General features: G+C 38.0%; 1 protein-coding gene across 4 annotated transcripts in view; it reads right to left on the bottom strand.

Moving 5' to 3' along the window:
* The window catches only part of tbxas1 (thromboxane A synthase 1 (platelet)), an 88562-nt gene that overhangs the window by 30947 nt on the left and 33059 nt on the right, over positions 1-24556 (bottom strand). For all 4 annotated transcript variants that reach the window (XM_017683788.2, XM_017683866.2, XM_017683938.2 and 1 more), the window contains 3 exons: positions 16332-16384; positions 12467-12563; positions 9271-9387 (listed from right to left, as the gene is read on the bottom strand). In XM_017683788.2, the coding sequence (XP_017539277.2) occupies positions 9271-9387; positions 12467-12563; positions 16332-16384 (267 nt within the window). The remainder of the gene's footprint in view (positions 1-9270; positions 9388-12466; positions 12564-16331; positions 16385-24556) is intronic.

Below are 24556 nucleotides of genomic sequence, written 5' to 3'. Positions count from 1 at the left end.
AAGTCTAAGGGGGTCAGATCGGGAGACATTGGGGGCCAATCCACTTTGGAAGCTGGCACGTTCCCTGAGTTTTTCCAGCAAGATGGTGCACCACCACATTATGGGTGTCAGGTCTGAGCATTCCTAGATGAACATCCATTCATCCATCCATCCATTTTCTAATCCGCTTCTCCGTCAGGGTCGCGGGGAGGTGCTGGAGCCTATCCCAGGAGTCTTCGGGCGGAAGGCAGGATACACCCTGGACAGGTCGCCAGTCCATCGCAGGGCAGACAGACACAGACAGTCACTCACACCTAGGGGCAATTTAGCATGTCCAATTGGCCTGACTGCATGTCTTTGGACTGTGGGAGGAAACCGGAGAACCCAGAGGAAACCCACACAGACACAGGGAGAACATGCAAACTCCACACAGAGAGGACCCTGATTACCCAGCCGGGGAATCGAACCTAGGCTAGGCTATCCTAGATGAACAGTTTCCTGGAAAGTGGATTGGTTGTTTTTCTTGTGAAATTCTCAATAAGTTTGATGTGTCACATGACCCTCTTCCCATTGAAAAAAACTAAAGTTGGATCCAAAATGGCCGACTTCAAAACAGCCGCCATTGTCATCACCCATCTTGAAAAGTTTTCCCCCTCCCATATACTAATGTGCCACAAACAGGAAATTAATATCACCAACCATTCCCATTTTATTGGGTGTATACATATATATATATATATATATATATATATATAGTGATTTTATGGATGTTAGTGTGTAACCATTTTCAAACCTCTCCCAGTATTATATGTAGTTAAAAAGCAACTCCTGGTTTGACCAACCAGTGCTTCAATAAATTGTAAAGTAAATGACTTTATATTGTTTTTATGTTTATTTGAATTATTAATATGACTTTATTCTAATGTATATTGTGATAAACTCACTGCTGAGGTGAATTGTTTAAAAATTTGCTTAGATGCCTAAAACGTCTGCACAGTACTCTATATATATATATGTGTGTGTGTGTGTGTGTGTGTGTGTGTATTATACATATATATGTATGTATAATACACACACACGTTTCTGTGCAAAACGTTTAGACAATTTTAGACAGTAATTACTGAAAAATATGCCTTAGGTTGTAATACGCCTGTGATTTTAAGGGGTTAAAGCCAAAATGATTATATCTAAATTTTTTCTCTAAAAAAACATAATAAACAACCATTAACTGAAACATAACAACACAAGTGAACTGAAGATAAAAAGTGTGGGTGGAACGAGAACTGCACTGATTTAATCAATCCCTTAACCTGCTAGAAAAGCGTGGGTGATGCCACTATAAAATGATGAATTAATTAAAATCCTGTCTAACTCTGTTTGATTTCAGATGTCATTAGCAAATGGAGAAAAGTTGATGGATCAAAGCCACGATAATTGAATCATTAACTAATTGTGTTTTATACTTCTGAAGATTACATGTATGTTCTATGCAGCTAACATTAAAAGCCTCTGTGTGCAGCAAGCTGGGAAGCAGTATATGGAAGGTGGGGCTGGTGATGACACAGCGGGCTCAAGTCAGGTCACGCTACTGTGGACATGAGATCCGGCAAGCTTTTAAACCCCATTCCTCCTCCTTCTCCTCTCTCTCTCTCTCTCTCTCTCTCTTCCACAGTTGCGGCACCGAAGCTTTCCCCTCAGACGCCCATGACTGCGGCTGTGATAAGCCTCCATCTCATACCAGACCTGCCTATTGATCCTGCCTGCTCAGGAAGAGAGAGATGAGGGCGCAAGCAAAGAAAAAAAATTGGAGAAAGGGAGGAAAAGGACAGAGTGGTCCTAGAAAAAGAGGGAGGGAGAGAGCACAAGATGTTCTGTCTAAGCCTCACAGACTTTTGTGGAGCATTGAAGCACGACAGACTGACAAATCCAGAATGGACGCAGCACAGCCAGACTGACCTTCACCCACTCTCCACCTCTGCACAGGGACCGGACATACTAATATCCTGACCGTCACCTGCTACCTTCTCACACTGACCCTCACTTTGCCTTCCTGCTAGAAAGCTACATTAGGAATCAATGATTGAAGTCACTGATATCGTCTTTAACAGTCTATCACTTTTATCTAATATCACATGTTTAATGCCTGTAGTGGTCTAACAGCCTACACGCCAGGTGTTTAACTGATAGTAGGAACAAGTCATAGGGCAGAATAATACCTTTCCATTGTGGTTAGCTTAATGCTACTGCTTTTATTTAGCTTTATCACTATGTTAAGGCTAGTTAAACAAAGGCTAGTTACACTAAAGCTACCCAAACAGCAAGAAGATAGCAGGCTACTGACAGCCCACTGACTTTTTGCTCAATGTTGTCCAGGTGGCCCACCAGTGATTAAGGAATATTAGATAAAATGTCTCTATTGTTCGCATATTTTCCCAAACAGTCCAATTTACTTATTTTTCTTCATTTCTTTTATTAGCCATTGTAAATTAGTTCAGTAATACATTTTAACAGTAATATCATAAATAGAGCCAGATGTACAGCTGCAGCCAATCTAGCACAGTATCAACAACATTTTCAATACAATGAGGCTTAGATATAATTTTTTTGAAGGACAATAATCTGGGTGGTCTAAGGGTGGACCAGCTTTGGTATTTAGTTAGTGGTTAGCCAACCTCATCAAGCCAGCGGACTGATATGCTTGCTCTCTGGGAAGTTAAACAAAGGCTAGTTAATAAAAGGCTAGTTAGACTAAGTAAACGCTTGTTAAAGAAAGGCTAGTTAAACTAAATTTAAGATAATCCACTAAGGCTAGTTATACTAACTGAAGGCTAGTTACTCTAAGGCTAATTAGACTAACTTAGTAACTGTTTTTAGCTAAAAGACACAATACCATCCGTAAAGGGTTGTGTTACCTTTGGAGTTTTAAGTTTTGCATTTCATAATTTAATTTTTTGTAAATGTTCACGTCTGTTTGTTCAGTTTTAAATATTAAAAAGTCAATTTTTAAAGCACACTTTTGTCACCAGATTCCACATGGTATGATGAGTTTATGCACATGCCTCTACTGAAATGTCTGAATACTGAATGGCTTACCATTAATATTGTAATATAATATGCCTTCATTTATACTTCATTAATGAAACTTACCTTATCAACATAACTTCTTGTTTTGCTTTAGCTCCTGTTTTGTATTGTGTCATGACTTTTGCGAGGAATGATTATTCTATGATTTCGCTTATTATACTTTAGATTTTGTTTCCCTGAGTAACAATTCCACGTTTTCAACATTTTATCTTTGATGCTTATTTTTAAATTTAGAACTTTTTTCAAAGGTTTTTCTTATTTTCTTTTTCTTCTCTTTTGCTGGGTTTTGTTTGCTGTCCTCTTTGTAAAGCAGAGAGGAGTGATTATGGGCAGATAAATTTTGCATGCAAAGGTATAAAATGAGTTCAACTTCAGGAAACTTTGAGTTTAACCATTTAAAGTGAATTTGCGTACTCGAGCAACAGCACTATGGCTTTGGCTGCGCTGACCTCTGAAGGGGCTGCCCCTCATAAAGCAGCACTGAACCTCCAAGACAGAGGAAACACTAATTTAACCAAAGACTTAGCTCAAACCTTTTTTTTTTCCTTTCTGGCTACAAGTGAACACACTTTAAAAACGGCATGATATGCAGTCAGTCAGAAGACTGCATGGTTATCTTTACTTTTGTGATGTATGTGATAAACCTAATGTTAGCTATTTTTTTGCTACAGATTTATGTTCCCTTTCGTGTTTTTACTGTCTATGACAGGCAAGTTATCCAGCTTGTTAACTGCAAAGTCACCCCACTGTCTTCAACCATGCCAGCTGTCTACATTTTTGCTACAGATCAGTGTGCAGCACTATACTCTTGTGAATATATAAACTGTTCACTTTTGTGTCATTGCTGTTCCTGGCTAAAGAGTTAGTTAGCATGCTAAGTGCACAAACTTTTGGGAGTAAGCTAGTAGATGGATTATTCTACAGAACTGGTTCAAAGTCAGAACTGAAAACACATCTCAGGCTTTCAACTGACTTAGACTTTAGACTAAGGTCCTTTTGTTTTGAGTGAACCCATTCTTTAATTATGCTTATTACATTAATACAAAAAATTGAACATTTCATTTTATCATTATCAAAACAAAAATAACATGGCTAAAACTTTACCAAATGTTTTCAGGAGTGTTTTTAGCTAAATCAAATACGTTATCCACTACATGAATATCAAACACAGCTTTGAACAGCTGTGCACACATAAAATCACAATATTTTTCACTAGAACACAAAAAAGTTTACCTATTTGCAGAAAAATGTGTTTTGGTAGTCACAATTCTTGGTTGAGTAGGTCTGTGATAAAAGAATCAGTGGTAAAGAAACATTTTCCCTGTATTTTGCAGCAGGTCACTTTTACATTACAAGGTGAGTGTGTGGTGTGGTAGAGTGTGTGTGTGTGTACGTGATGGCGTGTGTGTGTGGTGTGTGATGTGTGTGTGTGGGTGTGTATCAGAGCAAATCGGCGCTGGGCTGAGAGGCAGATGAAGAAGACTAGAGAGGCTGATGGAGGATGACAGGAGCAGTGTCCTCTGTCTCTTCCTGCAGTTCCACCACAACTAATGAAAATCAATACAGCGGCAAGACGCACATGCGCACGCGCACACACACACACACACACACACACACGTTTGAAGACACTAAAGTCATCTAGGTTGAACATTAAGAATGCAGCCATGTATCTGGCATAAAAATAGCACAGCTCTTTGCATGTGTGCAAGTTACACTCTTGAAAATAAATGTTCCTAATAAGCTCTTGGCTTGGATTCAAGGTTCTACAAAAACAATGCAACTCTTTAAAGCTACACTATGTATATTTAAGGGATCTGGAGACCACTCTGGTGAAACTGTGCAGAACAACACTTTGTATCGGCAGTTATGTTTGGACCCCTTCCTCGGGCAGAGACGAATCAGTTGATTGTATGTTTAGAGGTATTCAAAAATAACTTAAAACGTGGTGAAAGACGTGTCTTCTCATAATGTAAGTGACTAATTTACTATTATCATCATACTTTCATCAGAATTATGTTGGCTTTGCATTTGAGGCCTTAACATCAAGCAGGACCATCTCTCTAAGCCTGTGTTTGTGACATTAATGTGTAAAACCTCTGACTTTATTATTATTATACTTTATAAATTATTATTTAAGGATTTACAGGGAGACCAGCAGAAGCACACCATGTTTTAGCATGTTTTTCTTCTCCTCACTCAGTAATGCTACTTCTTTCGATTTTACCAAAAGAATCTTACATAAAATATCTATATGGCAGGTGCCAAAGTGTGACTATTTCTGCTGTTTAATCTGCTCTTCATACATCACAATATTTATATATCAGTGCATTCATTTCATATGTAAAGAATGAGACCTAACAAAGCCAAAAATGTGTTGATTTGTATTTCGTTTATATCACAAAGAATAGGAATATAAGTCACACATTAGTTGTTATATTACTTTAATTAAACAAAACAATAATACATGCTTAATATGCTTAAGGAAACTGCATCTGTTATATAGTGACACGATATATACCAAGTGCCGAATCTACACACTGATCCTCAAATTCTCAGAATGGATCACTGGCAAAACATTCAGTTTGACAGGGTAAACTGACAGAGGACCATGCATTATATGGAGCATCTTTCACATTTAAAAGAATTCCTCTCACCTGCACAAACAATGCTTGAAACAACCATTCACTGAAAGGTTCCTTAGGGAACCAAACATAAGCAGAAACAGAAACGTTTGTTTCCGACATTGTTCTAAAGACCCATTTTTGGGATCTTTATTTCTAGGAGTGTAGACTTTAAAGGGAGTTTCTAAGTGTTCCTGATAATCTCTGGAATCCTGCCTTCAACTATTAATTCATTAAAATCCTTTTTACTTGATAGATTTCATTGCAGTCCAAAGAACAACGCAATCACGAAAGGTGATCTACAGTGACGTGTTTCAAATGCAGAAGTCATAGATTTTCATTTTTTCAAGGTACATTAAAAAATACGACTGAAAGTCAGACACTCACAGGTTCTAATATCCCAGTCTTTCCACTGGATTTTGTATTATATAACAGTGTCATGCCGGTTTCCATTCCTAGCTGCATCGTGAGGTTAGGTCTAATAGTGAAACACAGAAGGAGAAAGGAATAATGCTCAGTGTGCTGTAATTAAGTTAACAAACATGCCTCAAGTGCCAGAGCTCAAAAGCAGGGTTTGGTGTTGACAGTAAAGATGTTTATGAGCTCATAAAATATTTATAACAGTGTCACCATGTAGCCAGTATTTCACTCTCCCATGCTATACTGGAGCTGGGGCAGAGTGCAATGATGCTTGTGGTTTTCTCTAGCTCGATGTCACCAAATGCTGAATTTAGTCTAATGTGATGTCATTCTGTTGCCATGGTTAATGAGTCAGTGTATGTGTGTGTGTGTGTCTTTGTGAGAAAAAAAAGATAAGAGACTGAAATCGCTCTTATCATCTCTGATTTTTGACAAACATGTTTATCATTTCACATGCACTGAGAAACTAATTTATATAAAGCAAACAGTCCTAGGCATATACTCTACACACCCAAAGATGGTCCCTTTTCCCTAGAGAGAGGCTAATCTGAGAGGTTTAGCAGGGGACAATAAAGGGTCTTGGCTAGATTAAAACATTGTGTTCATTAGGTTCTCTGGTAAGGCTCCTCATGCAAGCTGGTAGGGAGTGGAGCTGAGAGCTAACGTTCTGCTGGGAGGGCACAATGAGAATATGATGAGTGTAGCTACCAGCTCTTACCCAGTTAACTTCCACCTTATGCAAGTGTGTTAGTCACCAGCGGCGCTGCCTTTTCACTGATTTCACAGAAACCAACAAACTGACTCACTGACTGTCTTACTAACTGGCTGACTGCCCAACCAACTGACCAACTCACTGAATGACCAACTAACAGACCAATTCACTGAATGAACAACCAATTAACCAACTGACCAATTCACTGACTGAGAACTCACTGACTGACCAACGCACCGATTGACTAACCTACCAACTGCGCAACTCACTGACTGACCGACCCACCAACTCACTGACTGACCAACTAACTGACTAACTGACCAACTCACTGACTGATTCACCTACTGCCTGACTGACTGGCTGACCACCAAATGTAAAATAAAATGCACCAGTATTAGTGAAATAACACATTTTTCATTGTACTCTCTGGGGTATGATGTTATTGGCCACAAACAATTCAAATAAACAGTAAAATACTATTGAAATAAAAACACTTAGGATATGGACAAATACTGTAATGAACATACAGCACACCAAAGACAACAGACTGCCTGAGCTATTTTAACTCTTACCATCCTTTTCTACAAAACTGCTCTCTGTTCTTTTTCTTCTCTCTTTTCACTGTAACCTTTTTTGTCATTCCATTTCTTCCTTTTTTTTTCTTATTCTTAATGGATCAAGATCATGTACCACTTCCACTACTCTTCCAAAGAGTTCGCTCTCTTTGTGTCTACTGGATCTTGAGCAACAGAACAATAACAAAGGATCTGCCCTTTTCTGCCATATTGCATAGTTTTACTGTCATATGAAAACCTCATAACTTCAAATCAATTCAAATGAAAATCCCAGATGCACTTGACATTATGCGAACATTTATGGACTAATGGACCAACAAAAATGGCCCAAAATTATTTAGAATAAAATGATGTCACCTTCAGAAAAAAGAAAAAAGCATGTTGGAATTGCATTGTTATTTTTTCACAGTTAACAGTCACTGAAAGTCACTGAAGACTTTGTGTGTGTGTTTATAAGAAGTAGAGGAAATATTTTATTATGATTTGAATTTTATGAAAAGTTATTGATGTGCATAGTCTTGTTTTATGGAGAAAAAAATATTTTACTTATATATTTATTCCCTGATTTTGCACTTGTCTGATATCAAAACAAGCAGAAAAGCTGTAAGTGCAGACTCAAAGCTGGTGAGACAGAATCTCAGTCAAATGTAAATGCAATTTACTGTGCAACTTATTGTCTAATTAAATATGTAAACTTTATGTAATTTATGTATTGTATATGTATCATTTTTTCATTTTCATTTCATTCATTCATTCATTTTGCATCAAAGTAGTTTGTTGATTTATATATATATATATATATATATATATATATATATATATATATATAGTGTAAAATATATATATTAATAATATATATTATCAATAATTACAATTATTTTTTATAAAATGCTTTACAAACTCCGCAGCACTAAATCCAACTAAACAGGCCTAATTATGCTCACTTTGTAGTGAAATATGTAGTTAGTCAGCGTTCTTCGAATACTAATGATATTCATGAAATGCTGAGAAAAGTGTTATACAATTCATCTTGATAACAAGAAAATATCTTCCTATTGCCCACCCCTACATATTGCATATGTAATTACATAAAAAAGCAATAACTTCTGAGGGTTAACCTACATTATAGTTTCTTCTCATTTCAGGGACAAAAGCTTTTCTTATGATATACTATCAGAAACTGACTCACATGTTTAAACAGGCACTGTCACCTGGCCAGCACTATCTGAGCTAACATAACACAGGGCAGTCAGTGAGGGGAGACAGTGCAGTGTGAGAAGACACATGGTTATCAGATTGATGAAATGGACTGCTTTCCAAATGGCTCTATACCACGTATCATTTTCCCATTCAGTACTGTGTGCTTTTGTGAGCGCTTACGTTACTGTTCTAACCCTGCCCAGAATTTCACACCAGCCGTCTATTTCCAATAGCATGCTCCACTCAAGGCTGATGCAGAAGATGGATGTGCATTCCTCTCTACTGATGCGGTTCAAACTTCAAACAGTCCAGATGTGTGAAGGAGAAGGTGAAAGATACCATGAGCTATTCAGACGTCAGTGCTGGGAAGGGCCACGAATAGCTATTCATCTGACCTCTCATAGTTGTCATAATCTTTTTAGAGCTGGTAAAATCTCTGGTGTGGTGATCACAGATCAAAAGATAGTTACACTACTTCCACCAGAGGTTTGTCCAATCCCAAAAACATATGAGGAATAAAGCTTTTGTTTCCGAACCGATAATCTGATTCAGCTAATCACATTCTTACCTGCAGTTCCTGACTCTTTGAAAAAGAGAGCCTATCCTGATCAGATTTCACACATCATAGATTTCAATAACAAAAGAAGGTGAGGAAACAAAGGACAGGAAGAGAGCTTACCTCTTTCATCTTGGCTGCACTGAAGGATGGAGTGAGGATGCTGCGCACTCGTTTCCACTGTTCATTCCTCAGCATGAGTACACTATCGGTCATGGGCTTAGTAGCTACCCTGAGTTTCTGAAGAAAAGAACAGGGGTAAGTCTACTAAAATTAAACCCGCTCTGAGGACAGGCTGGAGATGTTACTGGATAACACTACAATAACACTTAAAAAGTTAAAGCACCTGCAGAGCACTGTTGTTATTAATAACTTAACTGGGTTCATATTGTAATTCCAGGCAGTTGTTATAGTGTTGCTTCATGGTTGCTATGGTATTCCATCTTGTTCTTGGGCATTGCATGGTGGTTGTTAGGTGTTTGCTATAGTATCCCAAGTGGTCGTTAAGTTGTGGCTAGGTCGTTCCTATGCTATTCCAGGAGTGTGCTAAGGTGCTGCTAAGCTGATGCTATGGTATCCCACAGGGTTGTAAAGGTGTTACTACGCCATTCCAATGGCATCCCAGGTAGTTTTTCAGGTGTTGCTAGGTCATTTCTGTTATATTCCAAGCAGTTGCCCAGGTTTTGCTAGGCTGTTACTGTCCTATTCCAAGTTGTCCTATTCCAAGCTATGGCATTGCTAAATCATTTTTATGGTATTCCAGCTGGTTAATAAGGTGCTGATAGCAGTGTATGATGGCACCATATAAGGAGTGTTGAAAACATTTAGTTAGCTTTTTCAATCCAATTTATCTCTAAGTCTATGGGGACGAATATACAGTGAAGCATAGACTTCCTTACTTAGGAATGACCTTGAGGTATTAGAATGCCCAGTTTCAGAGCATACAAGCTCTTATGTAGTTTAAGGAATCTTACTAGCAAGTGATTTTTAGTAACAAATGAATTTAAGGAGGTTTGGAAGGTGTTATGGGAACAATGCAAGATTGTAGTGGTCAGTCTGTTAAATAAAAAAAAAAAAAAAAAAAAGGATTTAACAGTACAATCAGTGATCCTCGTGTCTTAATATTTTTGCCCTTCCACTGTACTCTTCAATTGCACCACAGAAAGGTATGTCCTCCTGCCTTTGAAAGATGTGCTGTGATTAAGATGAAGTGACCCAAAGGCTAGCCCAATTGAGCCACGTAAAACCATGGTTATCTTGACCTCTATAATCCATTACAGAATCTCTCTGACACTAAAGGGATTGCTCCACAGGGGTTCTGTCTGAAGCTTGTTCTTTTAAGAGTGAACTTTACTTTCCCTGCACTAATAGCTCAGCCTGGCTTAATATGGTTAATTAAAGCAATTGTCCATCTGTTAGTCTGTGCTGTGCTGGCCAGGTCCACTGTGTAAGAAAGAAACAGGAAGTCTAGTAAAGACAACCAAGCCTAGGCAATAGAGCAGAGTGGCACTTCAGCTGCTGATCAGATTACAAATCTGTGCATGTGTGTGTGCGTTTGTGTGTATATCTGAAGATGGAAATGTACAGTATTTATTTTTGTGCACAGAAGCCAACACATTGTGTTTGTTTCTGGGCTGCCATGGTGATCCACTTTATGAGTTTTCTCCCGCTGTCTGTCACAGATGGTGCACGTATTGTGAGCTGCTCAGTAAAACTTACACACATACGCACAGCCATTTTCACTGCGCTGACTCAAGTCACACAGCAGAGCACTGAGTGGGTCACTGGTTGTGATATGGTATTTATAAACTCTGGGTTTTTTAAACATGAAAAAGGCATGCTCAAGGTACAGTGCTGCACCAGGTCTCAGTATTGATTTGGTCGTGCTGTCATCATTCCCCTTTGGCATTATCCAGCAGACTCTGCTCACAGACCAAGGCTAGCTCTAGACCTGCCCCTGTGCTTTGATAAATAAGTCATGTGATCATTAGCAGTGACCTCAGTGGCCTGGTGGAGCTGTGTGGTGCTCCAACTCTAGCCACACTGAAGTCTTTCGCTATGCATACAACTATTGGTTCTTCCTCCATGCACCAAAAGTGCAGAGCATGATTTATTATATATATATATACACACACATATACATACACACACACACTGTTTTTTCATGCCTATGTACAGACATTGTAAGGGGACACAGTAATTTTATTTTACAGCAAAATTTATTGTTTAAACAATTTACTAACCAAATGAGGATTAGAACCCCAATGTCCAGCATAAAAGGCTGCAACATTACCCTCTGCTCTTTATCTGCTATAAGCCATGGGGTTATATCTCTATATTACAGTCTAGCATAAATCTATGCTTATTACAATAACAAAAACTTTGTTTAGTAAGTTATTTGTGCTCCATACTGCTGTTTGTTTGGTTGTTGTTCAGAATAACCATATTATGAAACACAATGCTTTCTTAAACAAACATTACCAGTATTTTATCACTGTGATTCAGTGCAGTGTTGATGCATGTTTCCATGACAGGTTGGAGTAACTGAGTTGAAATCTCTGTAGGTGGTCAGTACTGCACCAGAGGGGGTGATTAACAAGCTCTACTTCCTTGGCGAGGCTGAGCTGAGGCTCAATGAAACCACTCTTAAAGAATGGCCATGTAAAACATTATTATTATACATGCTGACCAATAAGGCACTTGTATAGTCTGAGGGCAAAGGGGGAGAGTCTCTGAAAGTCAAGGAGATGTAATATCCTGATATCACTGAATGTGGGTGTGCCTGCATGTGTGTGTGTGTGTGTGTGTGTGTGTGTGTGTTTCTTTTGCACATTTTCAAAACAAAAATGTCCCAGTGTGATCAGAAAAACAAGGCAACAATCTTAATGTTAAATAAGAACATTTTTAAGAAATTTGCAAAAGTTATTGCAACTCTTTTTTGTTCCAATATGTTAAACTCAAATGACAAATAAATAAAAATTGTGCACTACAATTCACAGAAAATTCCTTATTAAAAGCTGTTCCATGTAAAGGATGTGTTAAATTATTCACATGTTTTCAGAAAATCAACAAAACATATAATATGGAGAAAAATTGTAGATTTTCAAACATTTGCATACAACTGTACAATTCTGTTGTATATTCTGTTCTATACTGTATATATTTCAAAACTGTAAAAGAAATGATGATGAAAGACCTGTAGACAATGTGATTAGAATGGATAAAGTTGTACAACATTGTACAACAATGAACTTCACAAGTGATTCCAATTTTGGAATGGAAGTGCATTCAATTGGATGTGTATGAATACATAACTCACCATTCTGTTGGGGAACTTATGAAACTCCTTCACCATAATCTGTCTGAGCATGTCTGGGTCAGCTACCACCACCACTGGCCGTCTACCTAGATAATAACTGGAAATAATCAACACGCGCACACACACACACACACACACACACACACACACACACACACACAAACAGAGGAATAAATGAATAATAAACAGAGCTCTGTATGATTTTATGGCAATAACAACAGACAAGTTAACAACGTGCATCATGTAAACATAGAGGACCTGCTGTATTGAGTCTTCTGCGGCAGTTTTGTGTGGAAATCAGACGCATTCTGCCTGTGTGTTATGTATGAAAACTGTCGCGCAATTCTAAAAGCATAGTTGCTGGGCCATGTGCATGACAAAATGTAAAATGTGCATATACATTTGAAGGAGGGCTGTCCAAAGCGTGGGCTGAGATTAAAAATGTGCGGCTCCACATTCTGCTCCATTTACTGAAGTTTGAGCAACTCGCAGCCTCTGATTTTACATGCATTTTTCTCCATAAACTTTACTTGCATTAGGGTTTCAAAAGACATGTTGTTGAGACACTTCCTTCAACACTATAATTTCACCATGTTATCATTTCACAAACAATTTTCTTAGCTGGAGTAAAATATCACCCCTACAGAATGTTTCAGAGGGAAAGAACTTCATTTATTACCACCACTATTACTTCGCTAGCTTTCATTTTCTGTTTTTGTCTTGAGCTTGTTAACAGCTTCATTATTTCACTCTGCTTTTTTAAACCCTGTGCCTCACAAGTGAGCAGTTTGTGGGTAGGCTATGCACAGTCTGTAAAATAAACCTTAATTTCAGATGCATCATGGACAAATATTGTGGTTCCATAAAGATACACTTTACTCTCTCTCTCTCTCTCTCTCTCTCTCATACACCCAGTCTAACATTGCAAACCTCTGAGAGACCCAGCCTCTCCACCATCACTTTGACAGGCCACTGGATAAATACTTGCCTTGCTCCTGCTTCATGTTAGTGCTAAAGTGAGTTCCCCAAAATGTGGCTTTGCTAAGGTTATGTCAACGTTCTGGCTTTCTGTTCATGGCTTTGTGCTGAGCTGTGGCTCATTCATATCAATAATGTTGTAAAAATGATCTTGTGTGTGTGTACTTGCATGAGTGTGTGTGTTCTGGGACATTCTCCTCTCTCTATATGGAAACTTGTGCTTATTAACTGGCCTTTTTTTAATGAGAATGAGTTTTGCAGGAAAAAGTAGATAATTGGACGTCTTTATTAAGCAGCGATAATTGGATACAAAACCTTACAGGCAAAAACTGAAACAACGAAATACTCCAGAACATATAATCTTCAGAAGCTTCTTGTTATGCAGAGGCCATAGTTTATATTGCTAGTGAATAGGCTTTCATTCTATTCAAATTTACACTCCACAGGCCTTATTAGACCAGAAGGACATAAACACTGAAGTCGTTAGCAGTTTGTCTATGAGTGCACCTGTTCTAATGGTCTGATAGTAGCCTTAAAGTGTGCTCTTTAGAGAGTCTGAATCCCTTGGGTACAGAGATGCCCAATGGCCAAGATGCCATGGCAGTGATCCCAGAAGCCCTGCAATCTGTGGCAATGCTTTTCTTCACACTGGGAAGAAAGCTTCTTTACGAATACTTGCAGCTTCTGTTCAGCAGACAGACTATTCAAGATGTTTCCAAAAAACAGTAGATGAAAAATTTTAGTCAGGGAAATACATTTTATCTCTAAACCAAAATCATTTTTGTTGGTCAGCACATTCTGAGTTGTTCTTGAAATGCTGTAAACTACAGAGCTATATAAGCTTAAGTGTTACTAAAAGTGATACAACTATAAGGCTATGTAAGCTTAACAGGTTCTAAAAGAGCCTAAACTACAGGGCTGTATAAGCCCAAGTAGTCCTACAATTGCTAAAACTAAGGCTATTTAAGCTTAAGTGGTTGTAGAAGTGCTGACACTATAGGACTATATACACTGAGAAGTTCTAGAAGTACTGAAACTATAGGATTATATATGCTTAAGTGGTTCTTGAAGCGCTAAAACTATAAGACTATATAAGCCAAGTGGTTCTAGAAATGCTGAAACTATAGAACTATATAAGCCTGAGTGGTTCTACAAGTACTGAAACTATAAGACTATATAAGGTTAAGGGGTTCTTGAAGTGCTGAAACCATAAGATTATATACATCTGACTTGCTCTAGAAGTCCCAAAACTATAAGGCTATATAAATCTAAGAGGATCTTGATGTTCTAAAACCATACGACCAATTAAGTCTAGGTGGTTCTATGGGGCTACGCTCTTAATAATAAATGTGCCCCAAAGCAATGTCATAGTAGAGACACTTTTGGCTCCCCAAAGAACAATATTTGAAAAAGTGTTGCATTAATGTGAATAACTTTTAAATAAGTTCTTTACCAATTTACAGGCTCTTCTAAGAACCTTTGTATTATGTAGGGGTCCTTTAAATTCTGAAAAGGCTCTTCACACTCATAAATCCACAAATTCTCTAGAATGTTTCTAAAAAAATGTAGGTAGGAAAAAACTTCTACCTTTATCCAAAAATGAGAGAAGAGCCTCCGTGTTCTCTGGTCAGCATAGGCTGAGTGATTCTAGAAGTTCTATTAACCTCAGCCTTTGATGACTGATAATCATGTACTGGAAGCTGACAAGTGCATAACTCAGAGTGCAGTACAGTGATATATATTTCAAAGGCTTTGATTTTTTGGGAGCAGTCTCAGGCTGTTGGATTACTCTAATTGAAAGCTGTAGTAATGACTTTTGACATATATCCACACATTTCCGACTTGTCTCCCCCCCCCCCTTTTTTTTCCGGTCCGAACACTAAACCTACCTCCCCTCCCTCTCGGCCCTTCCCTCCCAGATCCTGCGCTTGGCTCGTATTGAACACAGCGAGCCTGGTGCCTCCCTTTTTCCTTTGATCTCTGTGCAGCGGGCGGCGGTATCAAACACGAGCTAATCTCGCTGCCCATCGCACAGGGCAGAGCTAAATCAAAACACACTAGAAGCTCTGTGAGCAGCTATCACTGCCTGATTATGAAAAAGTCCAGGAGAGTACACTGTTACCCTGTTAGTGAGCATAAAGAAGAGAACACAGAGTGCAGACAGGCACGTGGGTCGCTGGCAGATAGTTAGAAGCCAACTTATCAAACCTGAGTGAAAGAACATGAGAAATAAAAGAAAAACAGTAGGAAGGAGACTTTTAAAATTTGATGAAGGTCTTTGGGTTGAAAAAGAAGTGATTAAAGGGATGGAACAGAAGTGAGGCCATCCGTATGGAAGGCAGAGCCATAATCTGGGCCAACAGCCTCAAGCCCCATATAAAAGTTTGGTGCCGTGGCTCTAAAATTGTAAGAACAAGAGCAGTTTGGAGAAAAGGGGCCACATGCCTGTAGCTATGTTTGGTTGTTCCAGCTTTAGGAAGAGCTAGAGAAATTAAGCTAGAATTAAGCAGTTTAAAAAGACTAAAAAAGACAGAAAAGGCAGAATAAACATTTAGAGTTGATATGCACCCTTTGAACTAGCTAGTATTATTTAGAAGACCCGAAAATCTCCAAACAGTCAAAATTGGAGCAGACAAATCCCTGAATCTGATTAGTTTTCACCTCTAAGAATTCCTGTTTAATTCCAATTGGAGACATATTCTTACAAGCTCACTTATGAAATGATGAGAATAATTCATTTCTTAAAAAAAAAAAATTCAACTGGCCCGACAGACACATTTAAAAGGCCAAAATGCCATCCAAATGTTTTATAACTGATAAAATTACTAATTTCATGGAAAGCACTGAAGTGTCTGTAGTTAGTACGTTCTATTCTGGCCTGACTTACCCACATACTCTGCCATACTGGTTGATCAGGTCTTTGTGGGCATCGAAGAAACCCTGCAAGCAAGAGGAAAAACACAATTACAATGTGCTCATGCCACAGAGGATATATATATATAACATAATCACCCAGAGAAATGCGCTTTGAGTGATGAAACCTGGGTGTGTGGAAGCTTGAGAATGTGTATTAGTTTGTGTTTGTGCTGTCTGCGTTAGTAACACTGAAGCTGCTGCCCAGCTTTGCTGTTTCTTCTATGAGAGCATGACAGCTGACTGACAGCTTAATAATTCTTAGAGCACAGTCCTTGAAAAACAAAGCTAAGTTCACTGTGTGTGTGTGTGTGTGTGTGTATTTGAGTGTCATTGTTTTCATATTTTTTTTTAATCATACAAAACAGGGTAACCTAAACTGTCAGGTGCAAACAATGCTTTTTGTTGCACATTACAGAAGCTGCATTCTGTAATACTGAAAGGGTAAACAATTTAACTTTTTTCTACTGAGGTTAAGGCTGCGGTTAACCTTAGAAAAATTCATTTTACACATTGCTAATTACACAACATATGTATCTACAGAGAATGGACCTTCTGTCAATTACACCATCTAATGCAGTTGCACCGCTTAAATCTAATTCAAAACACAAAACCAAATCGTAAACTGAATCATGGGCTAAGTGCATCCTTACTTTACTGTCCAAAATTTTGCAACTTTCATTTGTTTACTTCATTTCTTGTTGAAACAGTCACTAAGTACAATCTTTTCTGGAGATACTGCTGAGAACATTAGATATAAGATAATACACTTGCATAAGGAAGAAGAAAGTCAAAGTTACTAAATTATTAAGAAATACAGAGAACATGGGGCTTCTAGGAACTGTACAAGACCTGGTAGACCATTTAAATGATCACCATCAGATAAACAGTACTTAAAGCTTTCCTTTTTTTAAATATAAGAGAAAATAAGCTCCACTCTTACTTTGAGATTTGAAAACATTTTTGTGTTTCACTGTAAAAAACTCAACACTATGAGTCTGAAAGAATGTGCAGCTGTTAAGAAACTGTTAGCAAGAAAAAGGAAATTGATTTTGCAAATTCATTATGCTTGGACTATGAGAAGCAGAAAATGAAAGCTATTTCTAAGACTGAACTGGAAAAATGTCTATATATATATATATATATATATATATATATCTCCACTTTTTTTGGCATTTCAGTTTTTTAATAAATTCTGAAAATGTCTGTTGCTCTTTACATTGTGTGTAAATTTCATGATGACAGGACTAAAAACAAATGGCCCAAAATGACTTGTAAAAAAAGTCTGGTCCCACTGACTTACATTAAAGGTGAAAAAGGTTCTCCTTTTCCTGTAAAGTTATCATTTTGCAGAAACAAGGTTTTGTTTGTATATTCTGTCTAATTTTCTGCTAAATGTTTTGTGGATTTTTTCATGTACACACACACAAGGCATATGTATGATCAAGTCTGTATGTATGAGTAGTGTATATAAGTAGTTAAAGAGCACAGCATTTGAATTTCAAAGTCACGCATTTTCTGCTTCCTTTATCTGTAGTAAAAAAGCCCCAAGGCTGGACACTGTACTACAATAACAGTACGTGTTGTATGATCCTGTCACACCTTTCCTGCTCTGATCTGTGCAGTCTGCAGTGGTTAGTGATGAAAATGATTACCACTGAATTAAAACTGATTGCATGTTGTAAAGAATGCAATGGAAATAAAAGGAGACAGAAAAGGAAAAGCGAAGAAAACAAGACACAGCATGTATGAGAGAAAGAGAGCGAGAACAAGAGCGAAGGGAGGATAGGAGCTAGAGAGAGAGCTGATGAACATTCATTTCTTTTGTTCTCAGTGGGTGGGCACTTTTACGAAGATTAGCATATTCACAAATATTCATGTGCAGTGTCAGTAATTACTCTCGTGTTATCTTGCTGTTTAATCTGCTTTTATCAATCGCCTGCAGTCACATGCCATTGCTCACCTCTTGACACCAAGGTCAATGTATGCTCTTTAATATTTCAGATTTCACCATAATCCAGGATTTGGGGTGAGGAGCTCGGCACATTGTGATACAAGCTGCACTATATGGAAATTGAAAAATGAAATAAAATCATCCAAAAAGCCTCCAACATCATTTAAAACTTTTGAGAAAACTAGGAAATCTGTTAGTTGACCTTTAGGAGCAGCCTTAATTTTATGTTATCCTCTTTCTCAAGGGTAAAACAATAATGGCTGTCGCTGCAAGTGATGAAGTGCACTGAAACATCTGTAAGGCCATATTGGGAGCACAGCCACTGTAAAGTGGGTTTAAAAGAGGGACGTGACAGGTGTTCGCTGAGGCGGTTTGATGCAGAGGATTGCAGAAAGGCAGACGAGTGTATGGTGAGAGTGGTTAGGTTTTTGAAAGCTGTGGTCAGCCACTAGGGGTCAGTGCAGAGTAGATACTGGACTCCAAACTGCAAATCAACTCCTGAGGATTTCTGAGAGGGATTTGTTTTGAGAGATCGGTGCTGAGAGTGCTGTGACACATCTAAGGATTTTTTACTCTGAAGTGATGGAAGATGTTCATCTATGTCTTTAAAGAATGTTGACAATGTTTGATTTATCAATTTTGAGGCCAAGAGGAAACAAGTAACTCAAAATAGGCAAAAGTAAATAAACACTCATCTCACACAAATGTGCTTGCACACGCACACACAGCTGATTTTGTATGCATGGTGGTCTTTGACTCTCCCATCTCAGAGCTAATGAAGAAGCGGACAGTGCTGGCACCGTGCCCTCTGCCCTCCCCTTTTCTACCCAGAGATGCTGGCCAATGCCATTCCTACAGTCTCCCTGGTGGGCATTAGGCAGTGATGTGTGTGTGTGTGTCCATTCCTCAGTGAGTATTAAGCAGTGGGGTGTGCCCTTTTGTCCTGATCTCCTCTCCTCAAGCCTTTTATTACTGTTCTGTCATTTGGAAGAAGAGCAGATCTGTGCATTTGTGCGCGTATCTCCCTGAGTGTAGGCTGTGCATGAGACAGAAGGAGTCCATGTATTTAAGTTACTATTATAGTTACCCATTGCTGTACTTGAATATATTTTGAATATTCAAAAATGATCTTGAATGGTACTTTTTGAGTAAAACAAATATACTCTAAGCAAAAAGCTTTGTATACAGTACTTGTCTTTACAGCAGTCTTTGACTCATACCAATGATTGAACCCTTTTCCATGCTTAAAGGGGAATTCTACAGAATTTTCAAAACGTCTGTTCTGGAGAATTTACAGTCAGAATTGCCCACAGTGGTGGTGATAGCAAACAGACATCTGATGAATACATACATACATACGCACACACACACACCTTGTAAGTCGCTTCTCCCTCAGGGTCACGGGGGTGCTGGAGCTTATCATCTGATGAATAATTTCTTATAAAAATGAGATATTGTTTTATGATAGCTTTTATCATAGTTTTGCGATAAGGTTTTAGCCTAAAACATTTTTAAAAAGCATGGCAGAGAGGTACATGTAGGGCTTGCCAAATGTATTTTTTTCAGATTTACCAACACTGCATATAAAAAACTCCAAAGACACATGTAGATTTACTGGTGGTTCCAACACTGTAAAGAAGTCTGAATCTGCAAGTTTCTATACAACGAACCATTTCACATCAAACTACTTTGAACCAAATACACATACATACACACACACACACACACGCACACACATAGAAAAAAAGAATTAATGAATAAAAACTGGTTAACTAATGGATTAATGTGTTGTGTGCAACTTGGGTTGTTTTGGAATTGCACAGAAATTATGCTGCAGGTAACTCACAACATTAAAATAGCTGTGTGAAAGCTTCACTGTGCTCATCAGTCTGCCTCATCATTTTGAAACACACGATTCACTTCACAATCCATCTAGGTCCATATATGGGAAATAAGCTGCAAAAACAGCCCATTTTGAAATTTTCATTTTGTGATGTGAAAATACATCTACATATATCTGCCTAAACTACAGAAGTTTAGTCCTGCCCATTCACACTAAAATCACAAAGAGTGTTTCAGCCCAGAAGGCATTTTGAACACAATGCAGGGCAGCCAATCAGTACAGAGGACACTTATCATACGCATCAAGTTTGAATACCACCGGTCAAATGAAATGTTGATTTCCTATGTGAAAATAAGATAATGCATCCTCTCCTGTAAACAATAATTATGACATATATGCTAATTTTAGTGGACAATTTCTATTCATTATTTATTTAACAACCTGAAAAAAAATCTAAAATCTAACATGTGCCATTACTTTTGCACAGGCGGCATTTTATGTCCACCCTACCCATAATGTTATTTAATAGATTTAGCAAATGAACAGCATTAAAACGTTCAAAAAAATGTTCCCTGTAGTGGATGCATACTTATTTTCACTTGGAAAAGCAACAAAACATTGTCAAATTACTGTATATCAGTCTTCAAAAGCACCCTGTTTAATTCTAAAGGATAAAGAGATGTTGTAAAATGGTCATGTACAAATGAATTATTTTGGATACATAAACCCACAAAATTGTTATAAGTGGAGTAATACACGTTAAAAATGTTGGCTATGGGTGTGTAAGAATGAATTTTCTGTAATATTCTTGAGCTAGTCATGAACATAATCCAGTGCAGCATAGCTAAACCCAAATGAATGGGTCATTCCCCGCAGTCTGCCACAGGCCTAATTGAGGATTCATCACAGATGGAGAAGATCAATAAAGTGGGCCTGACTGAAGCAGACAGGCTGCATTCTAAAGTTTGTCCTATTGGAATTCTGTTAAAAAGAAGATAAGCTACTTTCAGTTGTTTAGCTAGTGCATGGTTTGTCCTTGATGTTCAAAAAGGTTTTCTTATATTGTCCATCTTTCTAATGGCCTTATATATGTCTGAGTGGCACAGTGTGAACACTGTGACAGCTACTGTGCATGGACCTTCATTAAACATGCAAGACAGGACAGCAAGAGAGAGCAATGGAGCTGGAATGGGAGAGAGAGCAAGGTGTGTTTGTGTGTGTGTGTGTGTGTGTGTGTGTGTGTGTGCACACCATACATGAGAATGTGTCAGTTTGTGAGACTGTAGGGAAGATGTTTGGGGCTCTATATGGACCTAATATCACCTCCATGAGCGTTATATTTCGTAATGGAGTGTATCTTGCTAATGTGCTGTTGTGGATTGGGAGTGAGAAAGAGACAGAGAGACAGAGTAAGAGAGATAAGCAATGGTAAGAGACAAAGCAATGCTAATGACCAACATTCTCAACATGTCACACTTCATCCTCCTGTCCTTCTTTCTCGGTTGTTTCATTCCTTCTGTCACCCTGTCTGTGTTTATTTCTCTTATATCTCCTTCTCCTCCCATCAAAGACACTCTGTCATTTATCTGGTCCTTTTGCTGTGATTTATATTTCCCAACCGCACGGACTGGATCTTCAGAGCAACTTCATCTAGGTTTGACTTCATGAATGATACCTTAGTTCTCTGACTTATGGGCTTGAGAGATCATGTGAAATATACTTAATCAGCTGATCAACTGACTCAATCAACTGTTTACATACCCAACCTAGAGCTGAAAGATTCATCTTTTTTTTTTTAAATCAAAATCATAAAATCACAATTTAAAAAAAGCGCAATTTGCAAATTGCAAGAGCTGCAATTTTTGTTATATCTTACATTAACAACAAACTTAACAAGGAAAAATTTAACCTACTTACACCACTCAATGTTCAAGCCTCAAGCCAGAAAGAGTGGATATTCTGGTCTTCTTGGTCAAAAAACAGACATGTACATTCATTCATACATAGAAAATAATTGCTAATTAAATTGCAATTTCAGTCAGACAAGATGTTATTAGATGTTCTTCACTAAACCTACTCATCACAATCCACTGCGTTTCAAACACAGCATTGCAGAAGGGCCTTATTAGGCATGATGACGGCAGGCAAATCAGAGCCGCATTCCCATTATGGCTAATATAGCAGGGAAATATCTGTGTATATGCCCCATCAGCACATGTTCATTAAGGTCACAAAAGCTTGTTGATATTTAGAGCACATGACGACTTACTGTGAACTACAAAAATGAACAAAACTTCACTGTGCAGCTGAAAACTGTGACTAGCCATTTTAGACAGTGAATGCATGGAAGGCAACAACATGGCTGTTTCAGCCTGCCTACAGTAAAATCTGCTTCCTTGATGTTTGCTGTTGTTGGATGAATGTTTTGTCGTCCTGTACTGAAGACATACAACGTATCATTTTCTGTCCAAAGAAAGATATCCATCTCCAAAACAGTAACTTTCCAAGCGAAGGCAAAAACTTTCTTTACCTTCAGTGCAAGTTTAATAGAAAGAAATGTTATTTCAAGCAGTTTTGGAGAATTTCTATTGGTGTATTAATCATGAAATTTTCATACAATGTAAACAATTAATGCTGCTGTGTTAAAATGATGTAGATAAGCACAAAATGAAAAAAAGAGAGATACAATGTTTTTTCATTTGATACGTTTTCTGAAATTTTCTTGCCACCATGCCTTCTGGCCACTTTGCATCAAAGAAAGTTCTTTTCTTCAACACACTTTTTCCTAACTACACTTACTCATTCCCTACCTGCTGTACAATGTGAAATACCTGTCACCTGATGCTTGGGGTGGGACTGTGTTCATTCTCAGTTTTGTTGACACACACACTCTCCTCACTCAATCTCCTACTTTCACACGCACATACAAGACTTGGCTCGGAGGATGGCCCCTAGAACTGGGTCAGAGAATTCTGTGAGAGCAAGACTCAAGAGACTATTTGTGAGCGAAGGTCTGCTGAGACGTGCTAAAATACAGGCACATACTGACACACGCCTGAAGCCCATACTCATTTCACGTAGGTGCACAATAATTGTGCAAGATAAAGTAAAGTGAATGTTTATTCATTGCTTCACCACCTTTGAAAGCAATTTAAAAAACAAAAGAAAAAACTGAAAGTGACAGGTGGATAGATAGACAGACTGATATACAGACAGACAGGCAGAGAGATAGATAGAAAGGTAGAGACAGGCAGACATAGTATTGTGCAAAAGTCAGGGACCACCTTCTATTTATTTAATTTCCAGTCAAAATGGTCACAAAGTACAAGTTGTCCGTATTTCAAGAGATTTTTCTGAAAATATCAGATACAAGGTAATCACACTGCATAAGGAAGGGAATGACAAAAGAAAACAGGTGAAAAAACATGAGTTTTCAAAACATGATTTAAAAAAATACATTAAAAGGTAAAGGGAAAAGGGGCCCTAATAACTGTGCAAGACCTCGTAGACCACCAAAACCATCAACACAGATAAACAGTATATAAAGCTTTCATGTTTGGGTAAAAATGAAGCTCCAGTCTGGCTTCACGTTTGAAAAAAATCCACAGGTGTTTCTGCCCATCCTACCACTGTGAGACAACAGCTCAGCACTAGAAGTCTGAAAGCATGTGTAGCTGACAAAAAGCTGTTACTGAGAAAATGAAACAGACAAAAGGGAAAAAAAAGAGGCAAATTCAACAAAGGACCTGCTTGTGCTCTGCTCTCAGAACAATGGACTGACCACCCCAGATTCCAGACCTTAACATCATAGAATGTGTTTGGGATTAACTGGATCATGGGAAGGAAAGGAAAAATGCAAAAGAAAAAAAAAAAAATCACAAATTAAACAAAGAAGCTGCTGGTAGACCTCAAAGTTCAACAACATTGAATGCGTTTGGAGAGTGAAAAGCAGAACTTCTAGAACTGAACTTGAGGTGTATAAACATGTCCTTACAAATTTGAAAGCTGTAATAAAGGCAGAGAGGACACACTAAATACTGAAACAATTGATGTATAATTAATTGTTGAGGTTTCTGTGTAATTCATTTTTGGTTGAAATATAATTGAACTTAATTATGTTAATTAGTTTAACTAAATTGCACTATTTAATTGTTAATTGTATGGCTGTTTGGACTGGACACTAAATAAATGAAAGGGTAGTGTCTGACTTTTGCACACTACTGTAAACACAGTAGTGGATATACAGATAGCGAGAAAGACAAAGATAGTCAGACAGGTAGACCAACAGAACCATAAACAGACAGACAGCTATATCTGAATGACCATGCCAATAAAGCTCTTCTGTTCTCTGAACTGACAGGCAGCTGTAAGGAAGAAAGAAAAAAAAAAAACAGAGCACAAA

The sequence above is a fragment of the Pygocentrus nattereri genome, chromosome 7 (genome assembly GCF_015220715.1).
Source record: "Pygocentrus nattereri isolate fPygNat1 chromosome 7, fPygNat1.pri, whole genome shotgun sequence".
NCBI classification, from domain to species: domain Eukaryota; kingdom Metazoa; phylum Chordata; class Actinopteri; order Characiformes; family Serrasalmidae; genus Pygocentrus; species Pygocentrus nattereri.
This window is presented reverse-complemented; position numbering and strand designations above follow the sequence as displayed.